At 42.0% G+C, this 25,142-nt stretch overlaps 1 protein-coding gene across 1 annotated transcript in view; it reads left to right on the top strand.

The window, feature by feature from the left end:
- Positions 1–25,142, top strand: part of SORCS3 (sortilin related VPS10 domain containing receptor 3) — an 800,669-nt gene that overhangs the window by 439,871 nt on the left and 335,656 nt on the right. Inside the window, exon 4 of the mRNA XM_061636066.1 lies at positions 9,768–9,926. Within this exon, the coding sequence (XP_061492050.1) occupies positions 9,768–9,926 (159 nt within the window). The remainder of the gene's footprint in view (positions 1–9,767; positions 9,927–25,142) is intronic.

The raw sequence follows: 25,142 nt of genomic DNA, 5'->3' as shown, positions 1-25,142 counted from the left end.
CAAATTGTAATTCTATAAAATACAACATAAGAAATAAAAGAAGCAATAAAAATACAATTAAAAATCATAAAGCATCTAGCACAGCACATTGCAATTGCTACAGAGGCAGAAAAAATAATTAATTGGTATGCTAAGACCATCAGCAGGTTTCATGGTCCATGGGGAAAAAAGTTTAGGAACCACTGTTCTACTTCCAATTTACTTGCTCTAGAATAGTGAAGACTAAGCAAGTATGATGAATGCTGGCTAGATCACACCCTCTTTGTCAGCCGAATGGCTTGGTAACACTGACCCAGTATGTTCAGTGGGAACTAGCAGGATGATTTGGAATGTGAAAGTTATCAGAACAGGGTGGGAGGGGGAGGCTTATTCCTCTCTTCAGCTGAAGTGAGGGAGAAAAGCTAGGTCTATGTATAAGAAGGATCAATAGATGTCTTTTTGAAATAGACAAAAGGAACAGGTTTGGGGATGGTGAGAAAGAAGCTGCTATTTGAGACAGAAAGACACAGAAAGAGCTGGGCTGTGGTGGGCTGTAAGGTGCTATTGGGGACACAAGTATTTCTGGGACTCTGATATGGGGCAGTGGATTTGCTGTTTGTAGAAGTACTTAAGCTGTTTGTCCTTTCCTATGGGCTCTTTGTATGTTTGCACACGAACCCAGATATTACTGCAAAAGGACATGAGTTTGCAGTGATCGCTCCATTGAAAATAAGCCAAACTCAGCTCTGTTCTCCTGGAACTTCCCATCACTTGGGAAAGTGGAGTGCATATAAGAGTACATTCACATTGCATAAACTGAGCTATCAGAGAAACCATTTTTCATGGTTGCTCTTCAGACATGAGTCCTCATTTGTTGCTGGTCCTTGTAATTCCTAAGGATATGAGCAGACAGAGCCTTCCTCATCTCCTCACTCAGTGCTATAGCAAACAATGTGGTTTGCAGGTAACATCCCAGGAAAAAGCAGACACTCCTTCTCTAAGGACACCATCATGTTTAACCTTCTTTACACGGTTTCCACTACATGTGGAGGAAAGGGAAGAGAGATCATGCTGATGGCCCTGTCCAAACCTCCACATATTCAGCGGATGGTCTGAACAGACCCAATGTTCATATAAGTTTAAGTGCATAGGCTAGGTACATGTAATCTAGTTGCATGGAGAAAGCCTAGACCCATATAGCCTGTGAGTCTTTTGACACAACTTTGACTGAAAACAGAAGTTGGGAGTGCGAACAATGGGTGCCATCTTCTTCTCCCCCTCTACCTTTTTATCTGAACATATGAATTCCCATAGAGTAGGTGTATGGAAACTTTGGCCCTCCAGATGTTGTTGAACTACAATTCCCAGCAACTATGGCCAGTGGCCAGTTCAGCAACATCTGGAGGGCCAACGGTTCTCCACACCTGCTCTTACTGCACTCGCTGGATCATCACCTTGTAGTGGTGAGTGGGCTTGTGTGTTCCAATGAACCCTATGAGTGATGCCATTGGGAATCATGTACTCCCAGCAGGGTCACCCATGGCAGTAAGGTCAAGGGAGAGGAACCAGACAAAGAACGATCCAAGAATGTCCTCAATGGCAGAACAGGCGGAGGATAACAACGTGCACGTTACAATGACTGTGAAGGCGGATGAAGGCTGCAGCAGATAAAAGACTTCCAATCGTCGTGGTATCCATGCCATTGGATCAGATCCTTTTTCTGTCAAGATTGTGTGTTGATCATTGTGCACCGATCTCTCCACATAAAACAAATTCACGCACAGGCATCTTCCAACCAAACCATACCAAACCAAACAAAAAGTCCCATGACGATTGGTGAATGGTGATTGCGGCAGGACTATGAAATCTGAAAGCTCCTAGTCGTGGACCGGCACATGGGCCGTGGATACAGACTCACTCGTCTTGGCTCAAGGACCGAGGAGTTGAGTAGTTCAGCAGCTATATCCATGACTGAGGAGTCCTATTCAGGATACACTCTGCTCACCCCATATGGGGAGGTGGCTAGAAAAGGTACCCTAAACATAGTCTGCCTCATCTCTCTACCTGACTGGATTACCGCATCCAGTGGAGTCATCACTTAGCAGTTGCAAAAGACAATTGAACTTTGGAACATGGAATATACGGACATTGCTGGACAATACAAAAAGTGAACGTCCTGAATGCAAGACTGCCATTGTCGTGAAGGAGTTTAGACATTTTAATATTGGCATAGCAGCACTCCGAGAAACTCGAAGAGCAGGGGAAGGACAACTTTTTATGATGTTTTAAAGTGTTTTTATTGCTTCTGTTTGCCGCCCTGGGCTTCTGTTGGGAGGAAGGGTGGAATATAAATCAAATAATAAATAAACTGAAGGAAGAAAAAGGAGGTTATACCTTCTTCTGGAAAGGACTGCCTGAACAAGAATAACGAATACATGGAGTAGGCTTTGCTATTGAAAATAATCTTGTGAAGCTCTTGTCAGAAGTTCCTATTGGCATTAATGAATGACTCTCAACTCTCTGGTTAAAACTTGCCCCAAACCAGCAGGCAACTATTCTAAGTGCTTATGCACCAACATTAGGTGCTCATGAAGACATCAAGGAAAACTTTTTATAACCAGCTGAACACCATCTTATCAGAGATACCTAAGGAGGATAAAATTATCCCCTTGGGCAATTTCAATGCAAGAGTTGGGCGTGATTTCGATTTCTGGCCAGAAACCATTGGGAAAGAAGGAGTTGGCAATAGCAACTTGAATGGAATTCTACTTCTGACTAAATGTGCAGACCATAATCTTGTTATTACAAACACACTCTTTTGCCAGAAATTTAAAATATCATGGAAACACCCTCGGTGAACACTGGCATCTCCTGGATTGCATAATTGTCAGTGCCAGAGATCATTGTGATGTACTCCTCACTAGAACCATGATGAGTGCTGATGACTGCTGGACAGATCACAGATTAATTCGATCCACTATGGCCATGAATATTGTTCCTCAACGTAGGCTCCAAGGAAGAAAACCAAGGCATAAAATGAACATCCATGCCCTTCAAGATCCTATTAAGCGAGCCTGCTTTCAAACAACTCTCAAGAAACATTTACTGACAGAACTCCCTGAAAATGTTGAGGAACACTGGATTAAACTGAAGACATCCATTATTGCAGCATCTGAACAAACTATTGGATACCAAACTAAGAAACATCAGGATTGGTTTGATGAGAATGATAGTGAGATTGAACATATCATCGACAAAAAAGGAAAGCCTTCCAGATATGGCAGAAAGACATTAACTGTGCTGCTAAGAAAAACATATATGCCAGTGCAAAGGCTGAGGTCCAAAGAAGAACTAGAGAACTTAAGAACGCCTGGTGGATAAAGAAAGTTCAAGAAATCCAGCACTTTGCAGATGCTCACGATGCACGGGGCTTTTTTAATGCCACAAAGGCCATCTGTGGACCAACAAATCACGGTACAAATCCCTTATGTTCAATGGATGGTAGCAAACTTCTTAAAGATAAAGAGTCTATTGCATTGCGCTGGAAAGAGCATTACCATGACCTCCTTAATCGTAACTGTATTGTGGCTGGTGAGGTCGTCTCACAAATTCCACAACAACAAACTAGAGATGAGCTTGCAGTATCCCCTCATTTGGATGAAGTCAGTAAAGCCATCAATCAAATGAAGAACAACTAAGCTAGGAAGATGGGATTCCTGCTGAAGTCTTTAAAGAAGGTGGGCCTGAACTTACACAACAACTTCATAAGCTCATCTAAAAAATCTGGATGAGGGAGGAGATCCCGGAAGACTTTAGGGATGCCATAATTATCACCCTTTTTAAGAAGGGTGATAGAACAGATTGTGGGAACTATCTAGGTACCTCTCTTCTTGCTACCGCAGGTAAAATCCTTGCAAGGATCCTCACAGATCGCCTCCTACCAATATCAGAGGATGTCCTCCCCGAATCTCAAAATGGTTTCTGCCCTTCCAGGGGGACAGTAATTTTCACTGCATGACAGCTTCAAGAAAAATGCCAGGAGCAGAATCGATCTTTATATATGGTGTTTATTGATCTGACTAAGGCCTTTGATACTGTGAATTGAACTGCTCTCTGCACCATCCTTCTGAAAACTGGATGCCCTGATAAATTTGTGATTTTTTTGTGACTCCTTCATGACAACATGACAGCGACAATTTTGGATAACAATGGCTTTCAGAGCGATCCATTCAGAGTCGGTTCAATCGTAAAATAGGGATGTGTCATTGCTCCTACCTTATTTGCTACCTTCATTGCTATGATTCTACACCTTCTTGAGGGGAAACTTCCTACTGGTGTGGAAATCATATATCAAACAGATGGAAAGCTTTTTAAACTCAGTAGGCTGAAAGCAAAAAGTAAGGTAATGTCAACCTCTGTCATAGAACTTCAATATGCCGATGATAATATAGTCTCCGCACATTCAGAGAAAGATCTTCAAACTATCCTAAATGTCTTTGCAGAAGCATATGGAAAGCTTGGGCTCTCACTTATTATTTTAAAAAAAACCAAAGTGCTTCATCAAGAGGTGTGAACTAGTCCCTCTGTAGCACTATTAATCCAGCATAATGGTGTGATGCCAGAGAACGTTGATCACTTCCTCTATCTTGGCAACCGTCTCTCTGTAAAAGCTGACATCAGTGTTGAAATTCAACATCAACTGAGCTCTGCGAGTGCTGCATTCTCCGAAATGAAGCATAGAGTGTTCGAGGATCGGGATATTCGCAGGGAGACCAATATGCTTATTTACAAAGCCATTGTACTACCACCTTACTGTATGCCTGTGAAGTATGGACCATTTATAAACGTCACTTCCAACTTCTTGAAAGATCCCACCAATGCTGCCTCTGGAAAATTCTACAAATTACTTGGGAACACAGATGGACTAATGTTAGCATTTTGGAAAAAGCAAAGACTAACAGCATTGAATCAATGATCCTTCAACATCAGCTTTGCTGGACTGGCCATGTTGTTCGAATGCCTGATCACTGTCTTCCAAGCAGCTACTTTACTCCCAACTTAAGGATGGAAAATGGAATATCGGTGGACAGGTTTAAAGATGTTCTTAAAATAAATCTAAAAAAATGTAACATGAGCATCAAGAACTTGGAAGTCTTGGCCCATGAATGTCCCAAATGGAGGTCGGCTATTATCAAAGATGCTAAGGACTTCGGAGACGCACAAATACAGGGCGAACGGGACAAACAAGCTAAGCAGGAGGCACGTCAAACAAATCCTCATTGTGACCATCTTCCATCTGGAAACCTATGTCCTCACTGTGGGAGGCTGTGTGGATCCAGAATTGGCCTTCACAGTCACTTACGGACCCATTGTTCAAGACCTTATCTTGGAAGACAATCTTACTCAGCCACGAGTGATCTCCAATTAATGAATGACACCTGCCCTTGAGAAATAGTCTGCACAAGTTCCTTTTAACAGTGTTTCCTGATGGAGAAGCAGCAGAGATATACCATACATATTTTCACTGTGGGTATCTTAAATGCTAAAACAGCACAACTAGTCCTCTGAGATGGCAATCTTGTACCCATCTGTACACCTGGGAGGAAGGCCCATTGAAAGCAATGGGACTTAATTCTGAGTAGACATGTATTGGGTTCCACTGTATATTCAAAATGTGTAGATACTTCTCCAGCCTCATTTTGAATCTTATCTCCAACGTAAACATTCAGCTGATTTCTCCATTTTGATCTAAGTTGGCTGGCAGCTTTGATTTCAATTTCCTTTGATGTGTTCCTTACATATGAAGTTTGGAAAATTGGCTGTTCCTTAGAAAACCTTGACATAAATGGCTCTGGGCCTTATTTTAATAGTACAGATACTATTCCGGTGGGGGCTTTTCTCTGTGATCACATAAGTCTTCAGCAAGATTCACTTTGGAGGTGGCAGTGATTCTGAAGGTCTGGAAGATAGTAACATATCAAAGCATGCAGAAAATGAGTTCCAGAAGTCAAGAGTGCAGGACAAGGAAGTAGGAGCTTATTAATCATGAGATAAGTTGCTAGGACTGAGGAGCATGCTCAGGACTTGATAGACAGGGGTAGGTCCATGGGAACAGGGCTCATATTATGGTGTTGGTGTCACCCTTGGATCCCATAGTTCAGTCTGTAAGGCTGGGATGGGATACCTGTGCCCTTCAGATGTTGTTGGACTACAGTTCCCATCATCCCTGCCCATTGGCTATGTTGGCTGGAGCTGATGACAGTTGTAGTACAGAAACATCTGGAGGATCACAAATTTCCTAGCCCTGCTGTAAGGCTTATAGTAGAAACAAAGTGGGTGGAGCAGGAGGAATTTAGCTTCTAGGACCTCCAGTTCCAAGACCCTTTCTGACATTTTACAATGACAATATATAGAAGTGATTCAGTGATTAATCATTGGGAAATTTGGATACTCATCCGCTACCTACGTGCATTAAGCCCGTTAACCTCTTAATCCAAGTTTAAAGCAAGAGGAAGCCTTTCATCTAAAGCATTCTTCACTTTTTATTTTCCCCCCAAATATGGATTAGAGGAGACAACTTTTTTTCTTTTATTGTGCAAAATGGAAATCCATGGGAAGGAAAAAGAAATAAAAGTTCAAGTTTTATTTTCATGGTATACTGAGCTTTTGTCATGGCAACCTCAGAGATCATGAAGAGGTGATAATACCTATTGAACTAAGTTTTGCTGAAGTGAGGCACTGAGATTCTCAAAGCTGATTTTTACTGTTGAACTTAAATGTTCCCAACCTGATCTTATGCTAAGCAGCATCAGCTGGGCTCTATAGGACTCATGCTATGATTCCACTTGAACACAGGAAAAACTGGAGAATCTGGCACTTGGAAGTAGAATTCAGCTTCCTGCAAACCTCAGCTATCGAAAAACAAAAAAGCAAGGATGTCTGGAAATATATGCATGAAAGCTGATTAATCTAAATTTGATGGAGAGCTCATATTGCTTGAAAGAGTGTTTGAGCAAGGAGTTGCTGAATAAGATAAGAGGTGGAGCTTTAGTCACCTACATAGCTCCTTGCTTCTCCCTATAATTATGAAAAGTGGAATAAATGATGCAAAATAGTAAATACTGCAAAATAGATAATGAAAAATAAGATATTATGTAATTTTTCTCCATCTGTGACATTTATACAGGCCATAGAATTAAGCTCTTCTTGTTGCAGAATTTTAGCATACATGATAAAAAAAACCCTGAGATTGTGAATATTATACAGACCATCACAACCATCCAGAACTAGATGAAGGGGACTCCTTGGCCCTTGCTGCTGTGTGTGACTAACAAAAGGGATGAATTTAAAGGCAGAATGCTTCCTCTCTCATCCTCCCTTTTTGCCCTAATCAGTATAAATATCTAATAAATTATCTATTCCAATAAAAAGTTAGAACTTCTTGTCCACAGTGAGAATAGTATGCTGGACTAGATAGCCTTTGGCCTGATCCAGCAGGGCTCATATAGTCATTCTAAGTGTATGTCATACATTTTATTAGGGAAACTCACAAGACTGTTGCCATTTTTTTGGACTATATTTGAAAAGCAAGTATGTTGTTTTTTTGCTGCCAATCTTATTTTACATGTCTCTCTAATACTTAATGGGACACACAGCTGACATGAAAATACCATGCAAAATGATGCTATTTTGAATCTGGGTGGATGCCAGGTTGATTTAACATAGAAAAGCCATTTGTTTTTATTAGAATTCTGATACAATCTGCCTTCCATCAATAATCTGTTGGATTAAGCATTCATCTAGACAAGCACCCTTTGTTTGACTCAATCCTATTCTATTGGTTTTTGATGGAATGTGATGTTTTTTCTTGATATATTTCTTAATAATGGTTTGATAAGTAAGCTTATTTTCTCCCCCCTACAGCCACTCATGGTCCCCCAAAAACCTCTCTGGGGGGTCATAGGGGCCTTCAGAAAAAGTTAGGAATGGGGCTTGGGGGGGACTGCAGGGGGAGAATGGACTGGAAAATTCATCTCAGGATCCAAGTTTGATTTTGAGTGATTCCCCCCTCCCCAAGAGCCACCTGCTCTCCATATAATATTGTTCAGGAGGGCTCTCCAACCCTTCAGAGCATCATTTATGGGGGGTGCAGGTAGCTGCTGGAGAAGAAAGAGATGGGAAACTTTAACTTTGTAACATTCCTTTAAATTGACTTACCTTAGGATCCAAGCCAATGTGATGAGCCAAGTAAACTGTTTTTCCTAATAGTTCATCTTGGTAACTCCACTCGGTAACATGGATGTCAACACTAAACAGAGGCATGAAAGTGATCTCCTGCCTGCACAAATGGAACAATTTTATCTCTTGCAACAGATAAAATATCATTAAGTATTATAAAAGTACTAGCATAATATAAATAGTTGCCAAAAACTTATTGTCACAAAATATGCAAGTTCCAGCTTCTTTACACAAATTATCTGCTTCTCAAATCAGAGTGACTTTGTTTGTCTTCTAGGAACGTTATTCCACTAGCATTAACTTCCAATGTACTTTTTACTGTCAGGCTTAAGTGGTAGGTGTCAGGGTTATTCAAAATGAAGTGATGAATATACCTTGTATGAGCCAAGGGATGCCAGTGTCAACTGTGGTACCACAAAGGGCTCACACAAGGAACTAAGTAATAAAATGTTAAACATGTGCGAGGCCTTGTATACAGTTGAGTCTCTTCTTTGATGATGGCGCAGATCACTTCAGATGTAAAATTCTAGATTTAAGTGTGAAATTTAAAAATCATTCACTGGGTAAAAGATTAAACTGGGGCAGAGTCTTTTTTTTTCAGCCCTAGGGCAATATCCCCTCATGAGGAATCTTCCAAGGGCCAGAGGAAATGTGGACAGAACAATGGATGTGACTCTTACCTTTGTACAGCTGGCTACATTCCAGCCACACAAAATTCATAGGGATCTCTACACACGTACATCTGTCCATCATTCAAGCAAGCAAGAGGTGTTATCACAGCTCAAGGACTCATTTTACCCAGGCAAAGGCACTCCATGGAGGCACAGAGCAGAGGAGTGTGATTAGAGGAGAGTGACAAGGGCCAGATAGGGAGACCCAGAGGGCTGAATTTGACCCTCTGGCCCAGCCTTTCCCAACCGGTGTGCCTCCAGATGTTGTTGGACCACAATTGGCAATGCTGGCTGAGGCTGATGGGAGTTGTGGTCCAACAACATTTGGAGGCACACTGGTTGGGAAAGGCTGCTCTGGCCTGATGTTGCCCACCCCTGATTGAAACAAACAAACCAGGGTGATCATATGGATATCAGAAGTAATACCAGGCCACTCTGTACTTTCCCTGGTGTGTGTGCACTCACACATGCACATGCACACACAGGGATAGCTCAGAAGGATTTCTGTTTGAATACAATTCATCTGACCGTATTTGATGTACTTGCAGTTTGCATCCATTTAGGTTTGACGGCTTGCTGAAAACTAATTGGAGAACCACAGAACTGGAATTTAGACTTTTCAGGCCATCAGGCTAGATCCCATGTGTGTGGCTTTCTAAATGATTATCTATCCAAATGATAACTATCCCCAAGTTAACACATGTATATGGCCACAATTTACCAATATTATGGGATTGTGGTTTAGTATCACAGTTCTTGGCATGTAACTAGATGGTGGCTTTTCTTCATAGATATGCATGGGAATAATCTCAAGATGATATCAGATATGTTATTAAGCCTTTTCCTATTTTACCTTGTAATTTCTTTATTCTAATATAGATAATGCTCTTGAGTGATCCTGAGATTGAAAGTAGCATACTGATCAGTAATGATGAAGGTGCCACCTATCAAAAATATCGTCTTAACTTCTACATCCAGAGCCTGCTCTTTCATCCTAAGCAAGAGGACTGGATTCTGGCATACAGCCTCGATCAAAAGGTACACTGCTCATGATATATCTTTGTCCCATTTCAGATGTCATGCTAAACCATTGTTCATTGCTATTTGCAGTAGCCACAGTAAGCCTTTGGCTCAGGTGTTCTCTCTCCCCTAGCACCCACTTCTTGTTTTAAACTAACCAGAGTTTCTCGTTATATTTGAATGGGGAGGGGGATCTTTGGTTAGTTTAAACCAGAGGTGGCTTACCCATGTCCCTCCAGATGTTGTTGGACTCCAACTCCCATCAACCCCAGCCAGCATGGCCCATGACCAGGGATGATGGGAAGTGTAATCCAGCAACATCTGAAAGGCCACAGGCCACATCGTTTAAACTATGGTTTCTTGAAATAAGCCAGGATCAATCTGTAGATGATGAATTTGTCTTAGTATCAAACCATAATTTAGAGTTTCCCCAGTTTGTTGAAACAATGCACTCTGGTTAGTTTCAAACAGAAAATGAAAGCTTCTGGTCACTTCTTTGTAGCCACACTGAAGAGGAGAGAGGAGGAGGAGGAGGAGAAGGAAGCATGTGAAATTGAGGCCACTGTTGTTCATGCATTATATCAACACCATCCAGTGAATAAATATCCATTCTTTCTGGGGAATCCATATTGTTTAGTGATGGTAGTTCATACACAGAACATTTTTCTTTATGTGGATCAGCTGTATCAGTTACTCAACAGGTTGCTCCAAAGAAGAAGGAAGACATTATCCAGTAATGGGGCAAAGCATGATGAACTGTGTGATTACCACATTCATAATCAAATGCACCAGCTTTTTCTGAGTGGATGGGCATATATTCACACAGCTTTAAATGGCTCCCTCAATTCCTTGTCCAAAGTATCCATCTGCAACCCCATCTCCTTTTTTTTTTTGCTTCACAACACCATTTCACAGCTTGCAAAATGACTTTTAAGCTTGGGAATTTAAAATATTGCTTCTGGAGGGTCACTGTCTGTTGAAACAAAAATTGCAAGGAGGCGGACCCTCAGGTGCATCTGTGCTATCTGTTTCTTATTTTGAACTGTGTAGAACTCTTCTCTGTTTTGATTCTCAGTCAGCACAGCTGCCACCACTGTGTATAGTACTGTTAATCCTGTCAGGTGCATTGTGGAACAAAACCACAGTCCGGAACAAAACCGTAGTCCCTTATTTGCCCCCATCTTGGGAAATATTGTCTACTGGATTCCAGTCACTTGGAAGCCCCGTTCATGCAATACTCACATGTAAAGCATAAGTTTGTAGAGCACAGAGTGGGGCTGCACCTTTTGCCCCACCCTGACATCACTCCCCATAGTAACCACATGTTGCACATGGTTGTGTGAAAGCTCAGCACCTGAGCCCTTGCTACCTTGTAGGGGCTCCATGCAATTCAGACACCAGATTATTTGGGTGTCCCCATCACACAGAGCTACAACTTCTGCATGGAGCTTTCTGCTCACATAATCCAGTGCAACATGTGGTTACTAGGGAACAAGGGGGAATGCAACATTGGGGGTGGGTCTAACAGCATCTCTGATCCTTGCTCTCCATGCGTATGCCATACATATGAGTGTTTATTTATTTATTTATTTGATATATATCCTTCCCTTCCTTCCAGCAGGAGCACACAACAGCAAACAAAAGGACTAAAAACACTTTAAAATACCATAAAAACAAAATTTAAAATACATCAAAACAAAACAACTTTAAAAACATTTTTAAAAAAGCCTTCAAAACTTCTTTTTTTAAAAAAAAAAAAGTTAAAAACACATTTTTAAAAAGAGAAGATTTAAAAACATATTAAAAAGCAATTCCAACACAAAAACAGACTGGGATAAGGTCTCTGCTTAAAAGGCTTGTTGAAAAAGAAAGGTCTTCAGTAGGCACTGAAAAGATAACAGAGATGGTGCCTGTCTAATATTTAAGGGGAGGGAATTCCACAGGGTAGGTGCCACAGTACTAAAGGTCTACTTCCTATGTAGTACAAAACAGACCTCCTGATAAGATGGTATCTGCAGGAGGCCCTCACCTGCAGTGCGCAGTGATTGACTGGGTATATAAGAGATAAAATGGTCTTTCAGGTATCTTGGTCCTGAGCTGTATAGGGCTTTGTACACCACAACTAGAACTTTGAACTTGGCCCGGTAGCAAATGGGCAGCCAGTGCAATTCTTTCAGCAGCGAGGTGACATGCTGGTGATACCCTGCACCAGTGAGCAGTCTTGCCACTGCATTTTGTACCACCTTCAGCATCCAGACCAACCAGAAGGGCAGCCCCACATAGAGCGCATTACAGTAATCCAGCCTGGAGATTGCCAGTGCATGGACAACTGTGGTCAGCCTATCCCGGTCCAGAAATGGCCGCAGCTGTCTTACCAGCTAAAGTTGGTAAAAGGCACTTGTAGCCACTGAGGTCACCTGGGCCTCTAGCAACAAAGATGGATCCAGGAGCACCCCTGTACTATGGACCTGCTCTTTCAGAGGGAGTACAACCCCATCCAAAGCAGGCAACTGACCAATTATCTGAATTCAGGAACCACCAACCCACAGTGTCTCTGTCTTGCTAGGATTCAGACTCAGTTTATTGGCCCTCATCCAGCCCACCACCGAGTCCAGGTAGTGGTCAAGTGCTTTCACAGCCTCTCCTGATTCAGATGTTACAGAGAAATAGAGCTGGGTATTGTCAGTGTATTGCTGACACCTTGCCCCAAATCTCCTGATGACAGCTTCCAAGGGCTTCGTATAGATGTTAAACAGCATTGGGGACAAGATGGTACCCTGAGGCACCCCACAGCACAACTTCCAGGGGCCCAAAAGACAATCACCTAATGATATTCTCTGAAAATGACCTTGGAGATAGGATCAGAACCACTGTATAACAGTGCCTCCAATACCCATCACACCATGTTGGCCCAGAAAGATACCATGGTCAATGGTATCAAAAGCCACTGAGAGATCAAGTAAGAGTAACACGGTCACATTCCCCCTTTCCTTCTCCCGATAAAGGTCAGCCACCAGGGCGACCAAGGCTGATTCAGTCCCATAACCAGGCCTGAACCCAGGTGGGGATGGGTCAAGATAATCTGTTTTATTCAAGAGTACTTGCAATTGCTATGCCACAACCCTCTCAATCACCTTCCCTAAGAAGGGAGTATTTGCGACTGGTCAGTAATTCTCGCAAACCAATGGGTCCAGGGTGGGCTTTTTCAGGAGCAGTCAAATCACTGCCTCTTTCAGGGTCACTGGAACCACTTCCTCCCACAACAATGCATTGACCACACCCTGGATCCACTTGGTCAAACCCCCTCGGCAACCTTTAATAAGCCAAGAAGGGCAAGGGTCAAGAGGACATGTTGCTGGCCACATAATTGCAAACACCTTGTATACATCATCAGGCCGCATCAACTGAAACCGTTCCCAAGAAGTTGCAGCAGCATTGCACTGGACACCTCATTGGGCACTACAGTAAATGTGGATGGGGCATCAAGACTGCTACGGAGGTGAGCAACTTTACCCTCAAAGCACTTTGCAAACAATTCACAGTGGGCCTCCGAAGGGTATAAAACTCCATTTCCTGGAGTTGATGACAACAGACCCCTAACAATATGGAAAAGTTCCACTGGATGACAACTTGAGGATATGATGGAGGCAAAGAAGTGGGTCTTCTTCACTACCCTCACCACTACCCAGTAGGCAGGGTTATGATGTTTTACTCATGCCTGATCAGCCACACAGCACATATTTCGCCATGAGCTCTAGCCGTCATCCAGCCTATTTCATTGCCCTTAGTTCACTGGTGTACCAAGGTGCAAACTGGTCTCCACAATGCTAGAGAGGGCACTCAAAGGCAACTGTGTCAAGAGCCCAACACACCTCGCTGTTCCACAGTGTGACAAGGGCTTCAACAGGGTCACCTGCTCTATCTACTGGGAACTCCCCCAGGGCATTCAGGAATCTAGTGGATTCCATTAGTCTCCGGAGGCAGACCATCTTAATCTGTCCACCACCCCTGCAGGGAGGGAGCTGAGCCATAAGTCTAAATATCACCAGGAAGTGGTCTGATCATGACAATGGGGTGACATCCACCCCCCATCTCCAGTCCACTCCTTCCTCCATTTGGAGGAAAAATCAATGTAAGGGTATGCCCTGCCCTATATGTTGTGCCGGTGGCAACTTGAGACAGCCCCATGGTCAACATGGAGGCCATGAAGTCCCAATCTGGAACACTAGAGGCAGCCTCAGCTTGGACAGTGTAATCACCCAGGACTATCATTCTTGGCTTTTCCAATACCACAGCCAAGATGGCCTCTGCCAGCTCAGTCAGAGAAGCTGCTGGGCAGCAGGGTGGACGGTACACCAGCAGCAACCCTAGTTTCCTGTCTCCTTGGCCCAACACCAGGTGCAGGCCCTCACAGCCATCTTCAACACAGAGTGGTTTCCTGGTGACAGAAATGGAAGTTCTGTAGACCATAGCAACTCCTCCCCCCCCCAATTGCTGCAGCCTGTGCTGGGGTTGCACTGAGTATCCAGGTGGGCAAAGCTGGGTCAGATCAACTCCTCCCAGCTCACCCACCCAGGTCTCGATAATACACACCAAATTGGCACCTTCATCCATGATCAAATCTTATTGTGTACCGATCTGGCATTAAAGAACAACACACACAGGCCAGTGGTCACAGCAGATGAGCAATAAGGAACCCATCCTTGAGAAGAGTGGCAGCGTAGATAGCCTTGCCCTCATCTTGTATGGTGATTCACCACCTCCCCATGGCTATACTTCCCTCTACCCATGGTCACTGAAATTGGTGTGGCATCACCCATGTTCCCCCTTACTAAGATTCCTGCTAAACACCTGATATGGACACAGCGAGAGCCCACTAACAAAACCTCCCTAAGCCAATTAATGTAATGCATGAATAGGGCTATACTGTCTGAAGAAAATGGTATTAACCCAGAACCATTGCAAATATAATGTAAACTATAGAATTTGTTTTCACAGAAGAACACCTAAAAGGATCTCTGTTGTCTTATTCGGGATGGAGCTATACATTAAAGTACATTTGTAGGGGGGAAGGTCATAGCAGAGCAATAGTCCTGAAACAATGATGCAAGCAAAGTAAGCTCTTGCCATGACACTGCCTGGAAATTTACAAGCTGGATGTTGTTGTTTTGATTATAGTTGCTGTTTGCTGTCTGTTGTTGTTTTTGCGGAAACCATGGTCCCTCTGCTGTGTTACTTTTTCTTCTACAGTGTCACTGAGCAGTAAAGGTTTGACTTGCCAAGGTTCAGAGCTGAGTTCTAACCCTTTCTTCAGTGTCCCTTCTGCTACTCAGTTTAATTAAAAGGCATATATTCTAAAATATTTTCAAATGCAGCCAGGGCAGCCATATGCCCTTTTGTACTTCACAAAGCAGCATGTATGTTGATGGTGGTACTAAATGGAGGGAGGGGGGGAGGGGGGGAGGGAGGGAGGGATGAAACAACATTAACCACAAGCCTATATTTTTTCCAGATATACCTGAATCCATTTTCAATACTTGTAGAACATTACATTATTTGTAAACAGCTGAATTAGCAGGTTCTTCAATTTTGTCAAGGCATGCTTGAATTCCATAGCCACCTCAGCTTCCATGGAAGTCTAGTTACCCATCTAGCTGCTACCATAGTACTCCAGCCCTCTTTTGTTTGTTCCTCAGCCAGAATTAGGCTAAATCTCTCCATGCCAATTCAGTGCATTCTCCCTCCTCTGCAATTCACCTTGCTTCAAAGATCCCACATTTCCAACACACCCTAAATTCCTCTAGCCAGGGCTCGACCAATGAGCTCAGAGAAGCAATGAATGGTTGTCAAGCACACTGTGGCTTCCTCTCCCCTAAGCTTAAGGGGGTATAGAAGTATATATGTACCAAGTTCCACACCTTTTCACGAGTACATGCATATTCCCTAGAAAAATTAAGATATGGGGGAGGAGTGAATCTGATGATAGGCACCAACCATTAAATGATATTCTTCATATGCTACCTGTGGAACATTTGTCTATTACTGCAGGGGATTGTATTACAATTTCACTAAAGAAAACTGATAGCAATGATCCCAGGGCTTTCAAGGGAACAAGTACAAAACTGCATTCACATGGAGATTTGTGGAATGTGTTCATTGCAAGCATCAAAACTCAGTGACATCTTGGTACATGCACACAGCCTTCTTTGATCTCCTGTCTGTCCATCAACAAATGTTTGAAATTGTGACCTCTGTATAGGAAGCAAGATCTCTCCATGTCACATTGTAACTTTTTCTCAACAAAGTTGCTTCTCAAGTTTCTTTATGTCTGCTGAAGCATACACAAGATGTGGAAGAAGTTCTTTGGCTCAGCAATTATACTTGTGATGTACGCTGGCTTTCCCTTGGTGAGTAAACTCATTAGTGGGCCATTGAACAACATATCCTGTGCTGCAATGTACCATAGTCCCCAGGTCTTTTACTGTCTGACCTAAGTAATTTAATGTACTTTAAAGTGTTCTATTATATACTGCACCAGTAACCATAGATAATAACCTGAATATAGTCTTTACCTTATTAACTGAAGACATCAAGTGCACACTGCTGTTTCTCTGATGATGCCACAGTGACATTTGCAGATGCAAAGCCACTGTATATGTGGAGTTCTTTACTGTGCTGGGTACTTATTGTATGAAAGAACTTAGCCAAATGTCAGTCCTTTTGCAAGCTCAGATGTTCAATGTATCCAGGAATTCTGCAGTGTGATTTGAAAGATACAATATATCTGTTTAATGTTGCTGAATGGTTTGATGTTGCTTTTAAGCTAAGAAGGATGTTTTTTAAAATGTGCATGTGTTCGGACAAAGGGAGCTGTAAGAAAGCGACAAATGGTCTGCTTCATGGCATGAGATGTATCTGCCACGACACTCAGTGGTAATACAGGGAAAGATAGGTTTGGTTTAGAATGCCGTGCTATAACACCAGCCCCATCGCCAAATTGTGAGACTGGATGTTTCAAATTCTGCACTCAAAATTTTGTGAAGGAGTAAATTTTGTGAAGAAGTAAAATTATATACATTAATTTGGGGGGGGATTGAAGGGAGTATTTTTTGGTGACTGGATGCTGGTGTGTGCAAATGAACTCAAGACCTTCCTCTTGTGGTCCCTTTTCTCCATTCCACAAGTCTCAATGCCACCAGTCCACCCTCTCTTCTACTTAGTGTGTGCTCAATCACATGGTCTACTGTTCAAGCTTGAGGATTCACCTGTTAAGGGAGATAGTGGATGCTGGCATGTAGGAGAGTCTATTCATATTTTCAATGGAACCTATTGCCTTGGGACATGTTGTGGCCTCAATGAGGAAGTTGCTTCAGAGAATTGATGGTGGTGGAGAAATTCAGCTTTGGTTCAGAAATAAAGTCTAATAAATGGTTTATTACTAAAACACCTGCCATAATGTTGCTAATCAAACAAGTTGTAAAGTGCAAGAGCTTGGCAATCAAAGGTCTCATCTTCCACTAAGCATATTTATCATCAAGATTCTTCATTAATCTTCATTTTTTTTTAAAAACTCCACCTATGTGTTGCTGAATTAGGTGTTTGAGATAATGTGGCAATGTACCATCTCGGCACACCTGGTAGTCAATCTCCATCCCGGCAAGGTCTTCCCAGTAATCACAGTGCTGTAATTTGAAAGTCTAATTCCAGGTATGGAGTCATCATGACTTTTAATGTCTGCATGTATTTAAAAGGGTGACAAGAAAATGGGCTGCATGGGGGCAGGGAGAGAAGGATAAAAAAAAATCACATAGACATGAAAGTAGAAGCAGGCCTCCCAAAGCTGCCATATCTTCCCACAAAAGATGAAAGAATGCTGTTTTCACATTTATCTCTTTTAACCTAATTTGCACAATTAACTAACTCTATATCATTGACAGTGGCAAAGCTGGCATTAAAACAGTTTTAAAATTGACAGAGATAATGTAAACTGTGGACGTGATTGTCCACTTCTTTTCAATCAAAATTTCAAAATTTGGGAGAGAGAGCTCCTCATATTCCAGACCAATACAATTTAAACCAGACCCTGTTGCACCACTGATCAGAGGCATGACAGGGTCCAGAAACTCCCCAAACCTTCACATCAACCTCCACACACCTTCTCACCCACTCATGAGTCTACCACTATTATAGCAGTACCAATACCAGGAAAGAGAAAGAGAGTCTTCCCTCCCACTACTAGAGTTGAGAAGTTGAAGCCACAGTGTCAGGGCTGGGCTGTGAGTAGCAGTCTGAGGTGAGCCAGGAATCAGAAGCTGTTGGACAAGCCAGTAGTCAGGACCGGAGGACAATCCAGGAGGCAGGAACAAAGAGTAACCAAGGATACAGAAACACATCAGTTCTCATGAAGACTTTGTTGTTCAAGCAAGGCTCAGCCGGAAGAAGAAACCTTGTATTCCTCTTCCTGCTCATCCAGTTGCCAGCCTAGGTGGGTGTAGTCCAGGTGTGAGGAAATTTCACCCTCCAGATGTTGCTGAACTGCAACTCCCATCATCCCTGGCCACTGACCATAGTTGCTGTGGTTGATGGGAGTTGTAGTTCAGCAACATCTGAAGAACCAAAGGTTCCCCACATCTGCTGTAGTCAGTCCAAGGCCAGATGATTCTTCACTCATCATGTGGAGTACGAGGCCACATTTACACTGTACATTTATTCCACTATTATCCACTTTAAACAGTCATGGTTTCCCCCAAAGAATCTTGGGAAGTGTAGTTTGTGAAGACCGCTGAGAGTTGCTAGAAGAACCCTATTCTCTTCACAGGGCTACAGTTCCCCGAGTGGTTTAACAGTCAGTCCTTCCCAGAGAACTCTGGGAATAGATCTGCAAGGGGAATATGACTTTCCTAACAAATCCCAACACCCTTTACAAACTACACTTCCCAGGATGCTTTGGGGGAAACAATGACTGTTTAAAGTGGATAATAGTGGAATAAATGTACAGTGTGAATGTGGCCCTATACTGCTACAGCTATACAGATTCAGCTGTTAGTGATACACAGCCAGTTAAATGAGCAGTTGGTGGAGGTGGAGACATGCATAAGTTGGGGACGGAGGGTTGAAATGTCATAGGCAAGTGATAAGAGATGAGTTCTCTGACTCAGTTAAAATCTCGACATGAGAAAAACTGGTGCCTGCTTCACATTTAACATGAGTGTTACAAGTCACTGAATTTCATATTCCAAGCCAAAGAATTATGAAACTCGATGACAGCTCTATTTGTTGCATTTAATGCTTTGCATTTCTTAGCCTTTGCTGAAGGTTAAGGGTCTGCTGAAAAATCCACCAGCACTTCACATTCTGCAGGTGCCCCTTGCAAATTCTATTCCAGTGTAAATGGTTAGATAAGGTATAAATGGCACTTTCCAGTGTAAATGGTTAGTTAAGCAATGCCTAAATGACTATCAGCAATTATGTAATACTTTGCTACATTTAGATGCAGTCTAGCATTTGTAAAGTGTTACCTGCTTTCCCAATGGGAATAGTGTGCATAAACTTCAGCAGCGATGTGCCTCACTTCTGAACACTTCGCTAGATTAGTCAGGATTAAAGTTCAGCTTTTTTTACTTGGCATGTGCTGAAATAAAGAAGTTGTAGCTGTCCTTTATCCCTTGCCCTGAGCAAGGGAATAAAGGGAGGGTGCTGCTGTTGAAGTTTATTTTTAAAAAAAATGTTGATCCATATATGTTGATTATAACCCAAAGTTCAAGTCTTCTGGAATATGGTTTGTAAGAAAATTGCAGTAATAACAGGCAAATCTTATTACAATCTTATTCTATCCTTCTAAATGTGAATGGCATCCAAAATCCATTACAGAAATTGTCAGTGAGCTTATAGTTCATCATCATGGCAGCAAAATCATAATAGTGCAACACAGGAAGCTGACAAGGTCAGCTCAAGGTATGTTGCTACTTGAGGTGAGGGACAGGATGGTGCTTCTCCTCATTCCATGTATAAAAGCACACATATTGGCATTTGAATCTTAGGGCACATCTGCACCTTACATTTCAAGCTGTATTATACCACTTTAACAGCCATGGCTTCATCCATGCCAAGAATCCTGGGGACTGTAGTTTGCTACAGGTGCTGTTAGGAGACTCCTATTCCCTCACAGAGCTACAGTTCCCAGAGTGGTTTAAAAATCAATCCCTCTTCCCAGGGAACTCTGAGAGATGTTGCTCAATGAGCGGAATAGGGGTCCCCAAACAGCTCTTAGCCCTTTAGCAAGCTGCAGTTCCCAGGATCCTTGACATGGATGAAGTCATGACTGTTGTAGTGGCTTTACTTCAAACTGGTGATGGGACTAACAACCAATATATAAGCAATTAGACAAAATAACATATAACTTAAACCACAAAGTCATAACAGATAATATCAGTAAAACTGCACCTAAATATATACCCCATTATACAAATGCCTGGCCATTATACAAATATCTAGGGCTTCCTCATAAAAAACAGCATCCCTCCCCTCCTCCCCTATATCTTCCTCTGCTCAGACCCATATTGTCTCAAGCAAACAGCTGACACTTCAAAGTGTAGCACTTACTAAATCGTACAGCAATTTAACTAATCAGTAATGGTAGAGCAAATGCAGCAGAATAATGAGCTAACAGAAGAGCAGTAAAAATACAAATAACATAAAATAATCAACTAATAATAGAAAACAAAAATACACAATAAAGTACCTTACCCTCTTCTACCCCATCCCTCAGTAGTAGCAGCAATATTTTGTGTGTGTAGGATTTATTTATTGAAAGCATTTATATAGGTACTCAGAGCAATCCACTGTACACTGGGCTGGGGTGTGTGTGGATTGGGTAGCATATCCCTCTGCCCAGCTCTGCCATTTGAGCAAACTACCCATTCCATCACGTCCAATGGAGCATGAGGGCAGGCAGGAGTGTCATTGGTGGCATTCATGCCAGTGGTAGCCAATTGAAGGTCCCAATATTGCTGCCCTGGGCTCCTACTGAGAGGAAGGGCAGGATATAATAATAATAATAATAATAATAATAATAATAATAATAATAATAATAATAATAATAATAATAATAATAATATGGTGTATTCTGGGCAGGGAAGGGTTGAGCCAGCCTAGGATGATTTAGATCCCAAGCCCATTGTGTGGTGGCTCTGGACCCAGTCACTGCACCAGATCCAAATTTGTGCAGTGACCTTCCTTTTGTCACCCTTTCTCCCACCTCCACCACTGTGAGTGGCAGAGCTGCAGATGTGGCAATGGTGTCACAGCTCTTACAGCTCCACTGGCAAGCAGGGGTAGGAGAAAGGTTTGAATTGTGCCTTAACTGTCACCATTTCCACAGTTGCTTATAGTAATAAACAGCTGTAGACATTTTTGTTCTGACAAGCTTTCCCAGCTGGATGAATAGGTCTTTGCCATCCGTGTCCATTTTGCATTGTTTTAAAATTCATTGCCTGTTATTTTCTGTGCTGTTTCGTAACGGGCTTTTTAGCTGTTTTCATTACATTTTATACTTTGCCTTGAGACATATGTGGAAGGGATGAATTAATGTTAATGATGCTGGTGACTATGATCTTCTCCACTGTACCTTAGACGCTCACCTTCCAGCGACTCCAAGAGCTGCACACACATACACACCCCTCAGTTGACTCTCCCAGCACTCACCTGGGAGTATTCTCTACTGTACTCTCCCACGCAGGGGTACCTTTCTTCCCTGGCTCAAGGATCTCTTCAACATCAACTCGTCAGCCAACATTAGAGGGGTGCTGCACCTTTGTTGCTCCTGAAGTGGTAGCTGAAGCCTCTCACAATACCTCACTTCTCACCAGTTCTCCAGTCAAGTAATGCACACAAAAATGCATTTTCTCATGTAAAATGTGCATAAGAATGCATATATTAGTGAAGATAACATACAACAAGGCATTGTAGTAGGGGAAGTTGCATTGGAAAATGTGTATATTAGGCAAAATGGCATGCAAAATGTGTATATTAGGATAAATTTGCACTAAAATGCTGATGAATTTTCAAGAAGACTTTTTTTTAAAAAAAAATCACAAACTGATGTGGAAATGTGGGGAACTGAATTTAAGAGTGGAAAAGTGAGACACTGAGAGAAACCAAAATTGACAGATTTGCCCATCCCTAGTTTGAATATGAGTGGCTGGGGAAGGGATGGCACTGAGTCTGTTACGAGCTGGGTTCAAACTTTGGAGTAAATTTGAATTCAGTTCCCCATGGATCAGGGAATTCTAAAATGGTAATGGTTTTTGAATGTCCCTGTGATGTCCCTGTATATAGATATTACTGTAAATATGGTAAGTGCAGGTTTTGTAGGGTAAATGTGGTAGGTAGAGTGAGTGAGAGGGGGGAGTACATGGGCTAGAATGCTGGAGAATGCTGTATGATGATTGGCTGAGCATTTGAGTGGCTGAAGGTATAAATGAGAGGATGACAGTTGAGTCGGTTCTGTTGGTGGAGTTTTGGGAGTTGGAGTTGGTTGTATTGTATTAGGCTGGTATTGAGGCAGATTATATATGACTAGAAACATAAAGAGTAACACAATATATGAAACCATACGCTTGTTAAATATACCTTAAGTAATCTTGTTATTTCCTGGTGTTTATAAATAAATATTTTCTTGGTTTACCAAAGGCCTGATCCTTGGCTGGGGCTTTCACAGACCAGAGGGGTAGGCAGGGTATTTACCAAGGTGGAGAAACAGTATCAAATGGTGGCAGTGGTGAAGAGATAGTGTATCATTAAGTATCCAGGGCAACCCAGGGCTGTATGCTTTATTGGCACAAAGATACAGGGGGGTTGTGGCCTGCAAGTGCACTCAGACACAAAGTAACAATAAGCCACAAGGAGACTAAGGCAAAGTCTTAAAGCAATACTGTGAAATAGTGAGTGGCTGGTGGTGCTGCCTAGCAGTGGGATCTTGCGAGATCTGTGCTAGAGCCAGTGAGAGAACAAATAAAAACCAGGATCCTGACTGGAGGGACCTGACAGGTGGTGGCCTGAGGTGGAATCCTGACAGGAGGTGGCAGCAGGTGGGATCCTGACAGCCCCTAATCCCAAAAATATCTTATGTACCAGCACCTTGGGATCTAAAGAACAAAGGGCAGTTAGATGTTTTTTTAGAATAAATTAATATATGGCCAATCAGAAAAACCCAGTCATATGAGTCAGGATTTATTACTGAGAGTGCAAGTATAACCCATTTTGAGCTTGTATTCAAATATCAAATGTACCATTGTAACAAAGATGAAAACAAAATGAATTGGAAAAACACTGAAATGTTAAATGACCTGTCAACATCAAGTGAAGTCTGTGCCAGAGCAAACAAAATAAATTATGTGGCTACAGATCTCTAAGGATCACAAGCTACTTGATCTTTATTGTGTTTTCTGCTCTGAAGTCATTACCTATATACTGTTGTGTTTTAGTGACTATATCACTGGATAGCACATTTTTGGTAGGGTTTACCTCAGCATGTTTAATATGGCAGATATACAAAAATCTTTGCTGTTGAAAAAGCACATTCCAAGTTCAAGAGTATTTAACAGCAACTTGGGGAAGCAATTTCTTGAATATGGTAATCATGTGAGGAATCGGAATCACTTAGCTTCAGTTACAAATCATGAATATGTAACAGTGCCTTTAAATGAAAGGATGGCTAAAACAGAAATAGTGTTTGCTCAATTCATTAAAGAGAAGACAATTTATCCGTGCTGTTTTCCCCACCCTTCCTTAAAGAGCAGCCGTATGCAAATACCAGAAAATCAAGACCCAGTGTTAATTCTTCAGCGTGATGAATATTTTTATAATCCTAATTAGCTCTAGTCATTTAGTCTCACAATTTCCCCCAATCTAGCCAATTTGAAATGAAAATAGATGCCTTGATTACCAAACTCATTAGCAAAGGAGCACCCGTCTCCCCAGCCAGATCCATTTTAGTGCAGATACTGCCTGAATCAAGTGTGGGACATTTGTGTTGTCAACTGCTGAAAGTGGAATAAGCCTTAATTGTTAGAAATGTACAATATTTGTATTGCTGCACATTCCATTGCAGTGCAATACATCACTCATTACATGTAAGAAAAACAACTTTTTAAATGTGTTAATTAAGTGGAGTTGCTGCACTAGGTCATTTTTATAAAGTCAGATGTCACAATTGTTTCCATTTGAAGCATGGAAAGTATTAATGTCAGCAAGAAGTATGACTCTGCATTTATCACTGTGATTATGTTAATGCTGGTAGTTTTAAAGGAAGATGAGAAATTTAATAATGCAGCAGCAACCTGCTTATTTTGAGACACACCGTGATGTGTTCTGCCCTAGCAAAGCACTGAACTCTGAATACATGATTTGCCATTGCAAACAAAAGAAACTGACTGTGAAACTGGAATAAGATTATTGATTTCTTTTTCTTGGAAGCAAATCTCAATCTGTCCCTTGCTCTCCCTCATGACATTTGAATGGTGTGTCAAATCTACCTAGAATAAAATCCTCCACTATGCATTTGCGTTTCCAACTATCCAAGCAGCACTTCTGTTTATTTCAGTTTCTGATTATTTTGGTAATTTCAGTAAATTTGGTTGGACTATTATTTTGACTTAGATGTAGACTTCCTTCAGGCAGGGAAAAGAAGCAGGCAGGCTGATCACTGGTCTTTGCTCCTTTTTTCTTGTTCCTCTGCAAAATGTGCAGTGTTTGTAGATGGGGTGGACAGAGAAGAGGCAAGGGGATAGATAGGAGGACATTTCGGGTTATAACATAATCTTCTGAAAATCATGCATTTTATATTTATTCATCTCAAATAGCAGAGATTCCAATAAAAATATTAGAGATGCTGGTGATAATTTTCACATCTGACTTTTATTCCTAAATTTGAGTTTCCAAATTATTTGATCCAGCTTGAAGGCATAGCACTAATTCATCATTCTTCACTCAGGGAAGGGCCGCAGCTCAGTGGCAGGGCATTTGCTGTGAATGCAGAAGGTCCCTGGTTCAGTCCCCAGCATCTCCAGCTAGGGCTAGGAAAGACTCCTGCCTGAAACCCTGGAGAGCCATTGCCAATCAGTGCAAACAATACTGAGCAAGATGGATCAATGGACTGACTTGATAATAAGGCAGCGTTCGATGTTTCCTTGTTGAATTCTAGATTTTGTTCAAACCACTACACATGTGCAGTTT

The sequence above is a fragment of the Rhineura floridana genome, chromosome 7 (genome assembly GCF_030035675.1).
Source record: "Rhineura floridana isolate rRhiFlo1 chromosome 7, rRhiFlo1.hap2, whole genome shotgun sequence".
In the NCBI taxonomy this organism is placed as follows: Eukaryota; Metazoa; Chordata; class Lepidosauria; order Squamata; family Rhineuridae; genus Rhineura; species Rhineura floridana.
This window is presented reverse-complemented; position numbering and strand designations above follow the sequence as displayed.